General features: G+C 35.2%; 1 protein-coding gene across 6 annotated transcripts in view; it reads right to left on the bottom strand.

Annotated features, from left to right (window-relative positions):
• The window catches only part of LOC112987020 (FCH and mu domain containing endocytic adaptor 2), an 86,510-nt gene that overhangs the window by 41,186 nt on the left and 25,746 nt on the right, over positions 1 to 19,578 (bottom strand). For all 6 annotated transcript variants that reach the window (XM_064499999.1, XM_064500000.1, XM_064500001.1 and 3 more), the window contains exons 8-9: positions 18,848 to 18,944; positions 1,089 to 1,133 (exon numbers count right to left, since the gene is read on the bottom strand). In XM_064499999.1, coding sequence (XP_064356069.1) covers positions 1,089 to 1,133; positions 18,848 to 18,944 — 142 coding nt within the window. The remainder of the gene's footprint in view (positions 1 to 1,088; positions 1,134 to 18,847; positions 18,945 to 19,578) is intronic.

The following is a 19,578-nucleotide window of genomic DNA, read 5'->3' as shown; positions in this document are numbered from 1 at the left end:
TAAAGTCTCCATCAGGCTTACTGTCATGTCTGCTTTGCTCCTCAATTTTTTGCTGAGGCAAGTACACAGCCAAGCTTTATACAAAAGGACCAAACGCAAGCATTTGATCCAAACAGTCCACAATTTCAATCTGATGTAATATACTTCCTGCATAAAGCCATGTTTTGCACAAAGCAGTGGAAATCATTTGGATTCCAAAATTTAACAACTGATAATTTTGAGCACATCATTAAAAAAAAAATCATTATATTCCTCATTACAGAATTTCATTACACAGCACATACAAGTAGAAATTATTAGAAATTCTCTTAGAAATTTTTTGGATGAAATAACTAAAAACTTCTCCTATCAGGTACCTGTAAACTCAGCCACATTTTATATTTTAACAGAGACAGAAATCATTGCTCCAAAATAATTTTTAAATGCATAGTCTGGAATTTATTTCCCTTCTGTGCTTTATCCAGCCAAAATCAGTGACAAATGGAGTATGAGAGTAGTTCTGAAGATGGAGCTTCTCTGTTTCAGTCAAAAAAGATTTTAAGCCTCTCAGCTGCAATCTCGGCAACTTTAAGAGCTGTCGGCTGCTATAGCTATAGTGTCAACTCCTTCGTCCCAAAGTAAATACATAGCTTATATAAATAAAATGGTTCTTAACCATTTAAAACAATCCCCTCAGCAAAATAAACTACATCAATAAAGGAAGGCTTTGTGACCATAACTCTACGTTAGAATTGGTATAACTAACATAGCAACAATGGAAAGAGCCTGATCCGTATTTTGACACTTGTAAATTAAGTTACACAGTCGTAAGTGAACCAGATCCAAACTCTGCAACAAGAGGGTCTTAGCCAAGGTATATTTACAAAAACATTAAAATTTGCTGACAACCATGCATTAGATTAATAAAGTATTGTAAATCTTATTTCAGTAGAAGTTTAAACAGCACTAACTTCAAAGGAACAGTTGCTTCTTAGCCTGTCAGAATATTTCAAATTCATACAATTTCATGTGCTGAATAACATTCATTCCTCAGCTTCAGATTCTATCCACAGCACTTTTACACAAATAACTATACTACAACAACTTACCTTCAACTGCAGTAGATGTGTTACATTCCTCAAATTCAATAGGACCTTAAAGAAATTATAATGAAGGTAAACATTAGGTTAAATCTCAAATGAAGGTCAATCACTAAGATGTTTTAAATATTATCAATATTTCCTGAAAAGACTAGATAATCTAATTAAAAATTCAGATAACTGTGAAAACCATAACTGCCCTGTAAGTGGTCAGCTGGCAAAAACATACATGTACAGCAAATTATTAAATGTTTCCACACTTTCATAACAAAAAATTAAAATACCAGTGCATACTGTCTAAACACAATTTAATTTCCTGTTATTTCAACTTCACGAAGCATACCTAATTTGTTTCCTCTTCTCATTCAAAATTGCATCTATAATACAGTATCAGTATGAAGTTTTAGATTTATCTTCTTTTAAGGAAAGAAGAACCATGTAAAGAAAAACCAAAAAGGAAAAGAGCATAGCTACAGGTCTTATTTTGAAGTTAGGAAAAGAGCATAGCTACAGGTCTTATTCTGAAGTTCACACTTTTGCTAACTCTGTATTGTTAGTTCCTCTGTTTCTCCTCAGAGCCAATTATTTGGACAATTAAAAGTGATGCGCAGAATCTTATACACAGCAATAACAAAGATAAAAACTTTTAAAAAAAGTTAAGACTATAAACATGACAAAATAGCAGAGGACACTGTGTTAAGTGCAGTATCTAAATAAATTCATCACTGTGGTTTCCCATTATAGCTAACACAAGGTAAGAGTCAGCTGTCATTGCAAAGTCTTAACCCCCATTCCTCAATCTGGCCAGGTCTCAAATTTGTTTAGCCCCACAATGAGTCATTTTAGGGAGCTAAAGCTGCAGGGGAAAAAAAATAAATAAAAAAACCAGTGATTTTCCATGAGACCTTCTTCAGGGAGCTAAAATGCCAGACTCACAGGAGCACTTGTGCCGGTGCAAAGCAAGCGGAGGGAACCCGCAGTGAGGAGCCTCTCCTTCCACCCCCCACTAACAACCGGCCACTTGGCCACTGTTTGAAACAGGAGCTTGCTACACTACCTGTGTACTACACTGTGACATGGGGGTTATTACTTATCCTTAAGCAACCATTCTGAGGACATAAACACAAATTTATACACATTACAGTTAAGAGAGAAGAAGAAAAAAAAAAGTTCTCAATTTTATACTCTAAGGCAGCCAAACTCTCTTTTCGTCAGGCTTAAGCAACTACTTTGAGTGAAAGATTCGAATCTGGAAAATTTCAATCAACTGGAAGCAAAGCGATTGTGTAAACCTCAAATACAGAAATTACTTTCTTTCCTGCCCCAAACACATTTGCACATAAGTAATCTCTTTCTTTTAATTTTGAAATTATGATTACCATAGAACATCCACTATAAACACAAGAGCTGTACAACTCGCAGGGTGTTCTCACATAAAACAAAACCAAGTGTACTTGAAAGCATTTTCCAGTGTCTTCACTTATATTCTTTTCAAAATGAGGATGCCATAGTCTCCGTCTTAAAATAATTAACCTATAGAAACAGATCTTAACTATGAGAAATGCGGAGACTACAAGTTTCAGTTTCTTTTTATTACAGCATAACAAATCATCATGCTGTAATCAGAGATGCCACAATGAGGCTAAAAAACAATTTAGCTGTGAATTAGCATTGTAAATTATACACCTGGAATTAATTCATATTTAACTCATAGTTACGTACCTCAAATAGTTATATTTACAATGTAACCCCTAAAATGCATATTTAACTATTGCAGCCTAAAATTATGTTTGATCTAGTATAAATACTGCATTCTGGTGGATTTTTCAAAATTGCAAATGAAAAAATTATACTTACATTAAAAAGACAACTAAGAAACTGACAATATAACTCCATGCTCATTAATGTTAAACAAATTGAATTATTTTCATCACAGTGTTACATAAAATCTACATGTACTTTCTGTGAAATTTTGCAGACATGTAATGAATTAATGTGCTCAAGCAAAATTTGTATTTATTGCAATTAAGACATTGAGTCTGCAAAATTTTCCCTGCTATTAAAAAAACCTGGGTGCTTGTAAAACCACCAGCAGGATGAGGTCTCAGGACTAGAAAACACTGATATCCTTAGAATAATTTTTCTGTAATTCCCTACGGGAAGTTTAGTGTTGATTCTCATCAAAATTTATCATAAAGTAATTGTTTGGCCTCCAAATAAAGCTCTTGGGAGCAGAATATCACTATTACTTTAACATTCAAATATTAGATAATTTCAAAAGTCAGTGCAATTCTCCAAAATGGCAAGACCAAATAAAAATTCCAAACAGTTCTCTCAGTTGGCTATATATTATAAATTCATCAACATTTTAGGCAGCCCTTCCAATTTCTTCCCCTTTGCTCTCCATTAAATTCATAGTAAAACAAAGTCAGTGTGCTCTACAAGTCAGCAAATCTGGTCATCTCACAAAACAAAAACACAATGGAAAAAAAAACCCAAAACATTGGAGAACTGCAGACATCTACATTCCAGCATTGATTTCATCAACATGTTGTTTTAGGTATTTAAACTCTATTGTTCGAAATATATTGAGCAAGAAATTCAGAAGACTACCATAAAACAGGGGCTGAAGGACACACCCATCACTTCTTTGGCAGTACACTTCAGACAATACATTTTTCATCACTTTGCTAATGATTCAACTACTTCTGTTTCTTGCTTCTATAAATATTCCCATTTGGCCAGGAAGAAACACAAAAGTCAAATCAACCACAAACACTCACCCCAAAACAAAAGCAGAAGGAAAAAAATGTAAACAACATAGAGATTTAAACTTATTTCTAGAGAAATGCAATATGCACGCTTTCTCAGAATACCACCTTTTTCTTCACCTTTCGCAGCTACTTAGAGTGATCCCCAGACTGAAGTGTTTTACACTCCTCACTGAAATATATAAATATTCAAGGTTCAGGTAAAACTCACAGTAATCCTTATTTCAGATCACTATCTAACTTTCACTTCTAACACAAGTGGAAAAAGATATTTCTTTACTAAGACATCAAGGTTTCTACATTTTGTCCATTACACTTGCCTAACGCTCGTCTCTGAAGGTGTTTTTTTACAGCGTTGTAAGTTGTTTAGTTCAAGAGACAAATATCTATGCTAAGTACTGAATCACATCAAAATGCACAATGCATAAATTCATATGAAGATCAGGTTAGCACTTCCATTTGGATTTAAGACGAGCCTGCTTACTCTTCCTCACCAAATTTATCTCACTCTTAAAACAATGTAATCTTTTCTCATATGGATGACTATCAAACAAGCTGAAAATCTTGTAGTTAGTTATGAACTGTGAGAGATAGTAATGTGATGGAAGTTGTGCCACAGATGTCAGTAAGAAATCCCACTATTCAAAGAGATCTGTGTCAAGTTAACTTGGAAATTTTGAACACGTTCTTCCTAATGATAACTATTAGTTTATTTTATGCTCCCCCAAGACAGGCAGAGTTAATACAGAAGTCACTTCCCTTCCCGTTCACCCACTAACTGTTTTACTCTAAAAAAGATAAATAACAATCACGAAAACAGCATTTCTTTTAAAAAATTAGGTGAATCAGTTAATTTTCCAAAGCATGTTTCTATCCTAGCCTATTTTTTTCTAGTTAATTCAAATTTTTATACAGACCTTCATACTTTGGAATCTCAGAAGTTTAAGACACTAACAGCTGTCACTAGCGAATCCATGAAAACAAACGAATTTTATCATTTTCTTCCATTCCCCAAAGATAACTTTACTGTTTTTCTAAATTTGTCTTCAACCCCCTTACCTCCACTCAATACCACGTGTTGCATTATTTGCTTGTACTACCAAAGCAAAGGCAAATTCCCACATCCTGCCCTTTTGAGCAGAATAGGGTGAAATTTGTAGCAGTTCTAAACTTTTCCAGAGTGCTTTATCCTGCAGCTTCAGAACAGATCTCCCAACAGCTCTGTTTCCCATGCGCTTGCCATGAAGAGTATCACATTTTGCCTGAGGAGCAGCATTTTAAAACCAAAATAACATTTCACAAATAGATGTTTTATGTGGCACTCTATGGTGAACCAATTTAGAAAACAGGATTGCTTTGATGAGTTTTTGGTAGCCCGCATAATAGCTGGAGTTTCCTGCGGGCAGATGGCTTTGTGCCCAAGGAGGTAATAACATTGTAGTCCAGCCAGAAGTGTGTTCTGAGACCACATCATCTCCCGCCAGAACCAAATGCGGTCCCCTAGCCAGCCCACAGGCCTGAAGCACAGCTAGTGCTACGGAAGCACAGCATCCATGAGCAATCCAGAAGCATTCTTGAAAAGTTCCCCTGCACTGTCCACTGTACTTGTGCATCTGGAAATAAAAGTGTCTGCACTATCACTGCAAAAACATCTCCAAGTGCTTTCTCCTCTGAAGAAGCACAATAGCCATCTGCTTTATTCCTGCTTCCTCAATCATCAGATGATCTACTCAAAAACATCTAGCAGGTTGGCAGCATTACTGGAGACTGCCAGATACAGGTAACATACAGATGCATGTCCAAGCATTAGAACCCATGGGCTGGTATCCCAATATCACAATAACTTTCATAGCAGCTGCATGGACATTTTAATGTGTATGTATTATCTATTCACTATGAGGCAAAGGGGTTTTCTTAACAAGTCACAGACTCACCCAGTGACTAAAGTATAGACAAAGGGTTAACCCCAATGAGGATTTCAGTTCAAAAATCTAGAAGATTATTATCTCAACTGCACTGATAATTTTGTTTATAGAACCTAATGCTGCACAGGCTGACCTCTGAAATTTCTGAAGCGAGTACTGACCAGCACAGATTTACTATCCATCACAACATCCGAAGAAGAATCGTTTCACGTTTAAGATGTACTGCTGATAACAGGGACTGAAGTCATTCCTTGAAGTAGACATTCTTGCAGAAGTTGCTAAAGCCCTTGTGACATGGTAGTCCCAAGCACTGAAAAGGACCATCTAGATATTGCCACATTGCAATAATAATAATAATAATAATAATAATAATAGTAGTAGTAGTAGTAATCTGCAGTACTACAGTCAGAGCATTGAGATTTCCTTTGTTCTTCCTCCCATAAAAAGACAAGAAAATGTGAATTCAGAAGGAAACTAGCATTCATATGAACATAAAATAAATTTTAAAAATGTAATAAAACTAAAGCAGAATTGTGAAAATCAAAAAATATACATTTTAAAACCTTTACCTGAGTAAGTAAAAACTGTCCAATCCTTGAAAAAGTCTCTGAATTAATATTCTGTCAGACTAAACATGGACAGTTTCAGATTCAAGATAATGTTTTTATAGTCTGCTTGCCTGTTTTTATATTGAACTATAAAATGGCATCTCAAATACCTGTATGTAAACTTGAAAGCAGTACATAATACTCTACACACACAGAATAGCAAAAATATGATGCAGTGCGTAAGTGAAAGTTAGCCTTTACAAGAAAAGGCAATAAGATCTAGATTTCTGTCACTGAAGGATACATATCCTACCTACTAGGATGTTAATGAGAATTTGGTTAAGTATTCTACAAAGGGAGAGGGTCTCAAAATCAGCAAGCTCCTCTAATTGTATATAAACATTTCCACCAAGCAACATCCTAAAACATTTTCCAAGACAAGTTGCTGTAGCTTACAGCATTCCACCAGCAGGGACAGATACAGATTATGGCAGAAAAGGCAAAGGGACGATGCTACAGACGCATGGAAACAGACAGCTGCTATCTGACTACATACCAAAGCAAACAATTCAGGAGTGGGTCATTTCTGAAGATTTTGAAACTGAGGCAACTTTAAATTGCTAGAATAGAAAAGCGGAAAAGTATTTTGAATAGACAACTCTGACTTTAATTAATCTAACCATTTCCAATAAATGGCACTGGCATAAGTTAAACAAGAGGGAGTCTGCAGCTCATGCGCTATCTCCTAGAACGTTCAGAAGATACACATACTGTTTTGTTGTTATAGGAGGTATGTGAACATGCAGACTTTTATGACACTAAAAGGCAAAGTGGGTGACTAACAATAAGGAGATACTGATCTTATTCAAAGATTAGTGAAAAAAGAATGTAAATATACTGATACAATGGTGCTGTTAAATATAAAACAGTATCCAGTAGATTATTAGCCCCTGTCTATGGAAGGAGTATTTTTAGAGGACACACAAAGAATGAAAAAAAGAGGGTTTATAAATAATGACCTTACACATGCTACTTAATTTACCTACAAAGTGACAGTAATTGTCTTGAAAACAGTCAAGTGCTTTGTCGATAACCTTAAAAACAGTTACAAAACCAACTTCTACAGTTTACTGTGAGGTAGAAACTCTGAAAACAATTTGAGCTAAGACCAAAAGAATAAAATCATTCGCACTTCTCTTAATAGAGGGCGGAAAAAAAAGGTTTATTTTTTGGATTTTTAAACAAAGAAGGAAGGCAAATGCAAAAATCCAGTTACTACTGCTAGGAAGGAAAACATAATATTCTGTCATACTCTGAAAAGCAGCCCCCAGTAAGTATATCAATGAACTGGAAAATCCTGCCTAGCTAAAAAGGTAAACAAATCAAGAATTCAACAAATTAACATCAGACTACAATCTCTTTTACATTTGTATCTGATTTTAGAAACTGTCTTCTTTCTACTTTAAGGGGTGTATGTATGATAGACAAAGAAATGTTATCCTTCCCAAGCATATATTTTTATTAACTGTGTTTCACTTTCAGTAACTGGAAATACTCAGGCACTCAAGAAAAAAAGGCTGCCCATTCCCCCCACATCACAAGGAATCAGTTTACACGCACACACACGCACACATATAAACATTAACATATCTGTTTCAACCAAAAGCTATTAAAAAAAAAAAGTAAATATGTACTTGCAGTTACAAATAAGATAACAAACAATATTCTTGTTTTTAATAAAACAGAAGTTTTTCTCTTTGATAGTAAAACATGCATGAAAGGAGGACAATTTTTTTAAACTGCATATGCTTCACATGCTCCTTCAAATGGCAAAGCTTTGCGTGCCTGGCTCAGAGCCAGTTGACAGCTCAGCTGGATATCAATGCACATGCTGACCCCCCTTGCAGCGTGTCACTTCTGAATTGTTTCCGCAGTAGAAAGTTTATTCAACCTCTCTCTCAAATGCAGTGGACCGACCATCATTCTGCTATTTAATCATAGCAGAACAGCTTATTCTTCTGACAGCACTAAAGCCAGAGAGCAATTCCTAATGAACAGCTCGATACAAGTGGAATTTCGACTGTTTTAGCCTCAATTAATTCTGCTGTCATAACAAATGACTGCTCTTAGTGTTTAGATGTTAAGCTGCATCACAAAGGTCAATTTTGTGTGTACACAAACATATAAGCAATCTTTTTCTTGCTATCATATGATCTTGTTTCGTGTTTATCAAAAAATTTCAAATTTTCAAATTTAGAAACTAGGAAACCAAAATGCATTTTTTCAACATTAGTTCTTATAACAGCAACTTCTAATCTTTATTGCTTCTCCAACAAAGAAGAATATTTTTTCAAAAGATACAGAAAAAAACTTCTTCCAGAAAAATTCTTATTCCAGAATAAATTAAAAAAAAAAAAGCAAACCTCAAATCCAAGCATAGCTTTTTTGTGGGAATGTAGTATGAAAATGAATGGCTATTATCACCTTACAGATAAAAAACATGTATTTGCCATCTATTTATCATGCTAGTACCAGACTGCCTCAAGCAAATGTTAATTTATGGATTCAGTCAGCTCTACTTCACCACAAAGAAGATAAGGGAGAGGAAATAATACAAAATTAACCTGATAATGGGCCAATCTGAGGGAAAATATTAATACTGATAAAATTACATCCTTAAATCTAATTCTATAAAAACAACTTTTACATGGTTCTACTATAACAATCAGTGAATTTGACCACTCTTTGTTACATCCTCATGCTTATATATCCAGCCTACCAGATACTTAAGACTTAACTGAATCCTTTTTTCAGTTCATGTTGAAAAATAATAACTACAGTATTGCGATAGTACCCCTCTTCTTTCAAAAAGAAAAAACAGGTGATAATGGTAGCATAAATAATTACAATTATCAGGAGCAATGTGCAGCACTTCAGAGAGAAGTCTTTTTTGGATGAAGAAATTAACATATAAGGAGATTGTACTTTGCCTGCATCCACTAAAGAAGTCATAAAATCTAACTCTGTTTTTGTTACTAAGCTTCCAGTCCTGCACTTAGCTGACTAGATAACGGAAACATCATTCATCTCAAGCTTCTTCAGGTACTGCAGGGCCAAGTGCCATGAATGCAGTAAGCACACTACTCTCTAGGGGCAGCACTTCCCTACGCTTGCAGAGCAACAACAAAGCAGGAAAGAATCATAACCTGAGTAGTTTGAATCTGAAGATTTAATTAATTATGATCTATTAGGATGTTTATCAGCAGCAAGGGGATAGCAGATTCATCTCTCTAAACTAAAAAGAAAAGGTGACAAGCATCTTCAGTTACAATGAAAATCATTTTTATTGCTCAGATCAGAAAATTTTCAACAAGACCTTTAACACATACACAAGGCGAAGTTTAAAAGACAGAGATCAAACTATCCTGCAACACATGACTATACAGCAAACGATGGAAGTTTCAGCAGTACTTTATGAAAGCACAAGATCTGTGAACAGCAAAATCAATGTAAATCAGGGCAGTCTGCAGAACACTATGCTCCTCGAGTCCCTCTCTCCACAGCACTCCCAGTCTCTTTCAGTGTTCCTCCTCCCTTTCTCTTCTTCTCCTGCTTTACACTTAAACTTCATCCTATATTTCCTTTGTGGCGGGATACACAACAGGATGGGAGACATAGCTGGTTTTAAACTGTCCAAAGGCTGAGTGGCTGGCCAATACACACATACGCACACAGACTCAGCTGTCTGCTGACTCTGAAAACTGCAGCTGCCTTTCCCTCAAATGGCAGGACTAATTTGTGTCCCTCTTCTCTACCTATTTCATTTTTTATAAAATCTTTGCAACCTTTACTTCTCCATCAAACTGGGTGTGCAAGTGGACAATTCATGTGAAATCTATCTGGGAAGGTGGGGGAAGGGAAGCACTAAGAAATGGCAGGACAACATAAACCTAGCCCATAAATAAAAGTATCTGTAACAGTTCTGCCTGACTGCATGATGTGTGACTCACCTGCTGAAGGCAGAACATGCAAGAATGCAGTGATAGAAGAAATACAAAGAGACATTCAGGTACTTCTTAAAGAATACTCGGTTAAGTTTTTGGAAAACTACATTATAAATACATTAAATTATATCTCTGTTTGGAAACACATCTTTCCAACAATCACATATTGCCACTGTAAACCAAGAAGGATATGGTTTCTTACTGAAGTCTTGAATAAAAACCATGAAATCTTAGGAGATTAAAACCTTCAAGGGGATCCATTCCCAAAAGAGAAACAAACAGACAAACAAACAAGCTAATACATTTTATGGTATCCAAAACACTTTTTTTCAGATAGACACAAAGTCTATCTATTTTAAATTTTCCTGCTTGGCAGCACTTTAAAAGTGCTTTCCTGTTTACCTGTACAGAGGAGTTCGTATGTGGGGAAAGGAAGAGAAGGAAACATGGTTAACTACCTCTCGCTCAACTACAAAACAGCAAGTATTGGTTAGCATATGACAGTTTTCAAACACGCATCGCCAATAAGCAATAAAAAGTCAAAATGAAATTCTTCCTGGCGTACTACTACTGCAGCTTTTTGCTGTACTTTCTTTCTGCAGCACAGAGTACATGCGAAGCTTCCTGGACAAAAAAGCTGAAACCATAGGAATAACAGTGAGTAAAATGTATGTTCTGCAGTTCTACAAAATCTCCCTCTCCTCCTCCATTTATGACCAAAGAGCTACCTAGAATCCAAGGCAATATACATTTGATCTTGAAATAAGTCCTGCCATTTAAAGACCTATACAAAACACACATAATATTAGTTTTTTTGACCCTTGCATTGGACTTTGAAAATGTCTAAACAGGACCAGGCAAATGTGTCAGTGGCTGTAAAAAGGATAAGTATACGGGACAAGATCCAGTTTTTCCCTTTTTTCTCATCTTCCTGAACCAAGCAAAGGCTATCAAAAATGATACAGAATGTAACTACACAGTCCTCTGAAGGATTGTAGCAGCTAGGACATGAAAACAGAGAGGCACTCTGAAACTAAATTCCCAAGGTTTAATGCTAGTAACAACTGTTTCAACCACATGTAGAGCCACCATCACTGTGTTATCATACACAGGGCAGCTGAAGAATTCACTATGTTCAATGCACCTAAATTCAATAAATCTGCAGACTGAACTTGGAAAAATTTTGGTTTAAAATGTAACAAGTTTTCCCAAAGAATATTTACAGTTTAAAACCAAAGGAATTTCTGAAATGCAGAAGGATATAAAGTCTTTCAGTAGTCAAAAATTCCTTTTACTGTTATGCTAAAAACCTCCCCCCTCCCAAAAGCCAAACAACTAGAAAAAAATTCTTCAAAACAAATCCATTTCAACATTAAATAAAAAATTTAAATGACAAATGCTATTAATAAAAATAAGAATTTGAAATTTCATTTTTATGTTTGAACATGGGCTTAGGGACAAAAAATATAAGTCTAAAAATCATTTAAGCCATCTCCAGATGGGAGAGTACTTGTCTTAAAGACACAGACCTGTAAGAAAGCATCAAGAAATTTTCATTCCAGGCATTTTTGTAATATTTAACACTTAATTTCTCACATAAATTAGCCCCACAGCAAAAGAAGAGGGAAAACGTCTGTGTAGCTAGCTCATTATGCTACTACTTAGACATTTCCTTCTTTTCCTGCCCTCATACTACTCAGGTAATAGGTCAAGGGGTACCCCACTGCACCTTCACTTGCCAAAAGGCTGAAAAAATCAATATCCATCATTTAAAATGGAATTACTGATGTGGAAGGCCACTGTATGCAGAAGGCCATCTAGCTGATCTATGACAATTAAGAACACAACAAAAAGATACTGAAGACAACGCTGATGAGATTCTGCACTTTGAGAACCATCATGGATGCACAAGGTCAAATTAAGTCCAGTGAGAATTAATTTTCAAATGCCAGAGTAGATATTCTTGTTCAAGCGAAGGGGAGAAAACAAACAACAAAGAGAATGACATACAGATCTGGTTTTACCCAGTGTTCAATTCATTGCAGAAATTGTCCAATGGTAGTTTGTCCTGGTATAAAGTACTACCATATTGCAGCATTACAGTCAATGAAATGGAGTTAATTAGAAGTGTACCTCGGTGCAGTACAACTTATTGACAAGTATAAGAATACTATATGCGCAGTTTAGAATTTATTTCAATTTTATTAGAAAGGTAGAACATACTACAAGATAGATGGTCTGGAGTTTAAGTTCTCTAGTTTAAAACAACATTTTTCCTTAAAAAGCTTTCACGTTAAAAGACTCAAGCTGTTGCTCTACTCTGACTCCAACACTGCAAGTCTACTAAGAAAGAACTACAGTACACATGCTTAAAAAATAAGTTTCTACATCTTTCCAGATGGCCTGCTATAGAGAATATTTCTCTGAATCCCTTGGGCACTGCCAGTGTTGATGAACTAAACGGCATTCCTCAGCTGGCCTTGCACACAGAACATTCACTAAGGGTGGAAATGGGCCTCGAGAAACTGAGACACTTCTGGCTATTTAAGCACCTATTCATAAGTGATGGCAGCATTAAAATATTCAAAATATTTATAGAAAATATAAAGAAAATTATAAGAACATAAAATACTTGTTTTGTTATACTTCCTTGAGGAAAAGAAGCTCAAAGATATCATGCAGAGCTGTTCGAAAATTAGTACTAACTGTTTTGGGTGTTTATTTCTAACTACATTGTTGCTGTTAAGCTTCTTAGAAAAGCATTTTCATAAACCTTATAAACTATTATGTTATCTAACTAACCCAAGGAAAAAACAAATGCCACACCCAGCTCTGTTTCAAGTCTTTCTCTTAAAGCACAGTTTATTATTGAAGCACATAAAAAGCTAGCAGCTTTAATCAAAGCAAGTTTCAATATTCTATGGCCCTTATTTTGTTTCTCAAGCCCGGGGAAAAGGACAAACTTGCTTCTAAAATTCCTTATGACTAATGCAATAGTTCTTAACCCTTTTGGTTTCTTTTATCCTGTTCAAATCATCTTGTAAGTTTATTCATTAGACAGAAGATACACCGTTTAACACAATACACTAATTTAAATAAGGACATTAACACAGAGTAAGCACAACTGTGAATTTATTGCATGCCAGTTACTTTTGCTATAGCTTCCCAGCAGTGGTGCAGCTCACTTCAGTGCTCTTGCATTCACTCTGGAAAAACACATAAGCAGTCCTCCAGAGGCATTCAGGACAGACTAAAATACTCATGTAAACACCTTGAGAATGCCTGATAGCATGCCATAAATTCACACCTGAGCTTTGTACTAACACCCCTAGCATATAAAATATTATCCTAATGAAATAAACAATAATTCAGTTGAATTAAATGAATGAAGAAATCAGCTGCATTAAAGCCTAGATAGAATTTGTTTTTTAAATGCTTACTGAACTGAATCTTTGCTGCTTTACGACTTTTGCTACAGGCAATGCTGGAAGCATTAACAAACTTGCAAATGAATCTAGATTAGATAAGTTTTGATTGCCACCCAAATGGTAAACATAATGTTTTATCAACAGTTTTAAGGCCTGTGAAAACTGGACATTGCTTTCAGCATGAATGCCGTGACTAAATAAACCACTATTTTGTAAGACCTGAAAATATAAACTCTGCTAGGACCCCAGAAACAGAGCTCCGACAGGTGCTCCCTCAGAACAAACAAGGATCACTAGCGCAGTGACAAAGATGCCAGGATGTATTTTTCTGGTATGACCTCTCTTGTGAGGCATTGAAGATTTTGACATTAGCTGTCCTAAGTCATAGATTAATTTCTCAACCCTAGAATACAAAATAGTCTTCCCAAGAGAAGAATTTCAGAATGATTAAAAAAAATGTTCTTCCTGAGTCAGTATCTCCATTTGACACTCATGACCTTAAACTTCCCATGACTGGAGTTACAAGTGCCTTGAGCCAATTTTTCTGCATGGGCAAATAAAGCAAATAGGTTTCAGTAGTCCCAAAAAGCCACAGACAAAACATTTATTTACCAGCACTGACGGTCAATTACTGATCAAATTACCAGTTACTGGTTTTGGCAGAGGGTGGAAAAGGAGACAATAAATCTGTCCTATTCTGAATCCTGTGTGTTATCTGTGGAAGGATACAAGCATCTTGGCACCATTTGATTGAAAAGAACTTATACCCTTGTTCCTAGTATCTAAACAGACAAGGGGGGACAAAATGTTTTACTACACGCAAGAGCCAGTGATGGCTGATCAACGGCAATCATAAACACTGTCAACTACTTCTATTATCATTTAATCCAAGGAGCTGATGGGTTGCAGGCATTAATTTTACAATGCTCTAACGAACCCAAACAACTTCTTGCTCCTCCATAAAGTTCAAGTTTATTGGATGGAGAGTGAGAAGAGACAAGTAGTATTTTCATGGGCTTGCATCTTACTCTCTCATCTTGAATAATGTCTTTGTTTTCTCCTTCAGGACTCTCTCGACTCTATCCACAGTCCAAATTCTAGATGCTTCTACTGGAACAGCTAGAGGAGAACTTGCATGCAACTCATTCCTCTTTGTCAGATTTTCTCTGCCTACTTGCGTGATGAAGAAGGCAGAGTTGCAGTGCAAAACATGCTCTGGATGATTCTGATCGCAGAAGATGGATCCAGACAGCAGAAAACCAATGAAAAAGCCTCTTTTGTATATATAGTGAAAAGATGACCCACTGCCTCTCTTATGCTGAATATACACACAGTATATGTGTCATCTGCAGATAATTGTTTTATTGGAAACTTAAGGAGCCACCAAGGAATTTGGCTTTCCATTGTTGCCTGTATTACAATAAAGTTTTTGTTTTCCTGTTTTTATTTTTTTATTTTTCAAGAAAAGAAGCAAAAATAAGATCAACAATTTAATAAATTACTAACAACCACTAACAATGACATCAGAACAAATTCATTAAAACAAATCCTCTAGATCTGGCTTTTGTTCTTTTTTTAGAAAACAGAAATAATGCAGCACAGCTGAGGCTTATCATTTGGCCTTCATAGCTAGCTTCTGGGTAAACTGTAGTGGGCAAAAACTAATATAGGGACAAATGAGCACAGTTGATTCACACATGAGAGAAGAAAGCACAGTAACCCAGCAGCTAAAAATGGAACATCATTCATGACTAAACCACAGCTATATGGGTATTTGAGAATAGCATTAAATGCATGATATAATATCCTGCTGACTTCAGACAGAAGACCTTGGAAGAACATGAGATTACAGTTCCTAGCAGTTTGTGCTTTATGCAGCATCAACTTTTCATACTGGAACAAAGGGGAAACCAAATTCTTCATGGATGATTAGAAGATTAAGTAAATAAAGCTAGAAGACATCAGTATGTCACTAATCTGGAATATTCATCATCTCTGCAATTGATTTTACATACATGCTGGGTGGAAGAAACAGACATTTTGCACCATACCATCAGTGAACATTCCAAGGAGCATGGAGCAGTAACTCAACACAAACAGAAAACTGATTCATCTGAAATATGTCAATATATATATGTGGCTAATTGGTTTGCCATCAACTCTGCAGCACCCTATCAGTGATAAAAACATCTTCCAGCTGATGGCATCAAACCTGCTAGCAGACCAAAAAGCAGGAAACATTTAATCTTTACAAACTGTTCTGAGAACATATTAAATTCTGACCTGATGCCTGACTTGAAGGTGTAACATACTAATAGATTAAAGGTAAAGGTATTATTCTTCCAATAATTATCTCAGGCCTTGCCATCTCTCTTTCCATTTTTCAAATCCATTTTTTACATTTGTGATTTTTTTAGTTAAAATTTAAAGATTTGCAATTGCATGTATGTTGCTATTCTTTATGCTGAATATAGCTGAGAAAATAACTGAATATAACTTCTTCACATACTGTATTAATATTAAAAAATTTAAAGACCGTATAAAGTAAATTTAGTAAGAATGAGCTGATAAAGCTAACTAGATAAGTAATTTAGGCAGCAGTTAGAAAAGAGCCATTGGAAAGAAGTCCATAAATGAATTTTTAAAACCTGCAAAGCATTAGTAGTTCAAAGTACTTTATTTGTACTAGAAAAACAGTGTGTTAAACTCTGAAAGCCCCTGTTTATTAGGGGTCTTCAGGTAACATATTAGCCACCAGAGGGAGACCATACAATCTTGTATAAAGGACAAAGAATACAAAGTATAAAGATACACAGAGAGAGGTTTTGAATATGCAGATGAGAGCTTAAGAGATGACAGCTGCCTATATCCAGAAAGCTTTGCTGTTAATTGTTCATAATCCACACAATAAAACAGCCCTCCTACAGTGCTTTCTCTCAAATTCATTCTCATTTTTACAGATGTAAATAAAAGTAAGTGAACTCTAGTTTAAAGTATTATAAATATAGCTAAAATGTACTCAAACTAAAATATACTTTGTTGTGCATTATTCTTCAGTTTATTAATTTGTTCTCCAAATTCAGTACTTCAGAATGCCACCCACCAACTTATTTAGTATTTTAGCCCACAAATAATATGGTAGGAAAAAAGGCTCTAGGAAGCTGAAGGAAGAATGTCTGTATAGTCCTGGGGATTTTTAAAGAATTATCTTCAAAAAGATTCAAGACTGGAATTTTAAGCAACGGTGATGGCCATGAGATATTTTTTCTACTTTCCCTATAGCAAATCAGCTATACTTTATCATTTTTACACACTGAATACTTTTAAGATTTAACTGAGAAGCCTCTTCCGTCTCCATCCTAATGAGTTAATTCACATCTCAGAAAGTCTTCTAGCGTGTTTGCTTCATGAGTTAGAATAACTTGCTATTAAGAACAGTTGTCAACTGCAGAATAGTATTTTTTTAATGAAAAAAAGGCACTCTCCCACACTGCATGTTTTTGCTTCATTCTTAGAGGACGAGTATCTCACTCTGCCTTCTAATTCTTTGTAATTGTCAAAGCTGTAGATCTGATTTTTAAGTTAATAAAGTGAATACAACAAAAGTGGCAACAAAAATTAACATCACAGTGTTTTTATCTCTTATTTTTGAATCTTCACAACTTCTTGTGAATTCATACTCTTTTGCTGCAGAATTTGTCCATATTTTCCCTCAGCACCATGACTACTTTACACTGTTTATATATATACAGTAATGTTACTCCAGAGAAAAATATTCAAAGAGCATACATTTCCACACTAAAAATGGAGTCTTTCCTTAAAATTCTTTGCAGTAGTTTTTAAAATCCTTTGCAACAGTTGTAGGACTGAAGAAATTAAATTTGGTATAAGAAAAGTTTTAATTTGACCCCAGAGAATACAAATGGGATTTGATAAACTCTGTGAAGTAGCAAACAAGCACACAGCCAAGACATCTTGGCATTAGCTAGTCAAAAAGGTGTGAATATTGAATTTTCATGTCTGCTCTATCTTTGGTCCAACTGAGCTTGAATCCCTGAAGCTCATGCTTTTTCCTTCTTACTCGTCATTGAAAAATTGCAAAATTTACAGGAAACATTTAAAAATAGCTTCATACACAATCTTACCTCAGCCCACTCGTGCATCGGCATTATCAGATCACAGAGAGAATAAAAACAATGCCAGATTAAAGAACCTAACAGAGGCATAATAAGATACCCACGAACCTTATTTAACAATTTAGTATTAAGGCTCAAGATCTACCTTGTTATGTTATCCTTGCTCTGAACAACCTATGAGCTTCTGTATTAGAAGGCAGAGATGCTAGGCAGGACTCCCAACTTTAAAAGAAAAGTGATACTGCCTAATTCTTGTAATCGCATACCTAAGTGACCATATACTCATGTCCAAATATTGAAGTGAATCATGTATTTTTCCTGTAATGATAGACACACATACTATTAGATTCTCTTTTTATGACAATCCAGGAAAGTCTTATACACCACACCAACAAGTAGTACTTTCAGAAAGTACTGTAAATTTACTTCTTAGTAAAGAGAAAACAAATAATCTACATATAATCTATTAAAATGCATGATTTTGTATATTAACCAAATAAACTCATATAACTGTTACAACAGTTCTGTAAGCAGCTTTATAGCCATCTGTTCTGAATATATCCATAAACTTCTTCAATAAAATTTGGAGATAAGTTTTATGTATAAGCACATAGCAGAGTAAGCCTGTGAAAGGAACTTAAGTGTGTTCACATATTTCACTGATGAACTAAGCAATACTACAGTTTAAGAGTTTCTTTGAAGGTCTATATACAGGGATTCAGCTCTATAAATTACTATACTTAATGAACACACAAACTACATATATAGAGTAAATTATGTGTTGTTAAATTTTTATGAATCATTTGATATCAAATCTAACAAATGGGAACTTCAGCTTGTAAATATATCGCAAATGTAACACACACAAACAAACAGGGTTTGACCTTGTATTAGGAGTGGAAATTGACACAGTTTTAAAATTAACATTTCCTGTTCTTTTATGTTTAATCTCTTACCAGGTCGTTCTTTGCCAGTTCCTTTTGACTCAGCAAATTTCTGTATTAAACTCTCAACTGTAGTATTTGTCATGTTATTAATAAACTCTTCATGCACCTTAAAAAAAAGAAAAAGGAAGGTAAAACCAGCAACTAAAAGAATGTGATTAGCTTTAGAAAGTGGTTTTCTCTAGGGTTGATCTTCAAAATACTGCCCTCTAAAACATATTAAAGGGCCTACAGAAATCAACAGGCATTTTATCAAGAAAATCCCTTCATCACTTTAACGTTAATAAGTGTGTACACCAGGACAGATACAAAGGAGGAATGAAATAATATATCTTGATGGTTGGTCTAGGATTTACTTCTATTTCTTCTGTCCAAACCACATTTGTATATACAGTTTTCTGAACTTCTAATAGCATGTCCCACTACAATGTTAGAAAGACAGGCAGTCTCTTAAGCCAGCATCAGTAAGGGCGTGAACATTTACCACTGCATTATCACAGTTCACACCTGCTTGAGTAAAAGCATTAGTGTTGTAATGTTTTTGATCTGGCAAAGAAGAAAACACATGCTATTACTAAAAAGTCTTTCCAATAGTGCAGTATAGATATGCTTTAGAAATAAACAGCATGACCCTTGTGATCATCACACACTAACAGAAAACCTCAAAATTAAGTGAGGAGCACAGCGACTCAAATTTTAAGTGTTCACAAATGAAACTACATTTCAATACATCAAAAAATTAA

Source organism: Dromaius novaehollandiae, chromosome W, assembly GCF_036370855.1.
Source record: "Dromaius novaehollandiae isolate bDroNov1 chromosome W, bDroNov1.hap1, whole genome shotgun sequence".
NCBI classification, from domain to species: Eukaryota; Metazoa; Chordata; class Aves; order Casuariiformes; family Dromaiidae; genus Dromaius; species Dromaius novaehollandiae.
The sequence above is the reverse complement of the archived record's forward strand: the minus strand, read 5'-3'. Positions and strand labels throughout refer to the sequence as shown.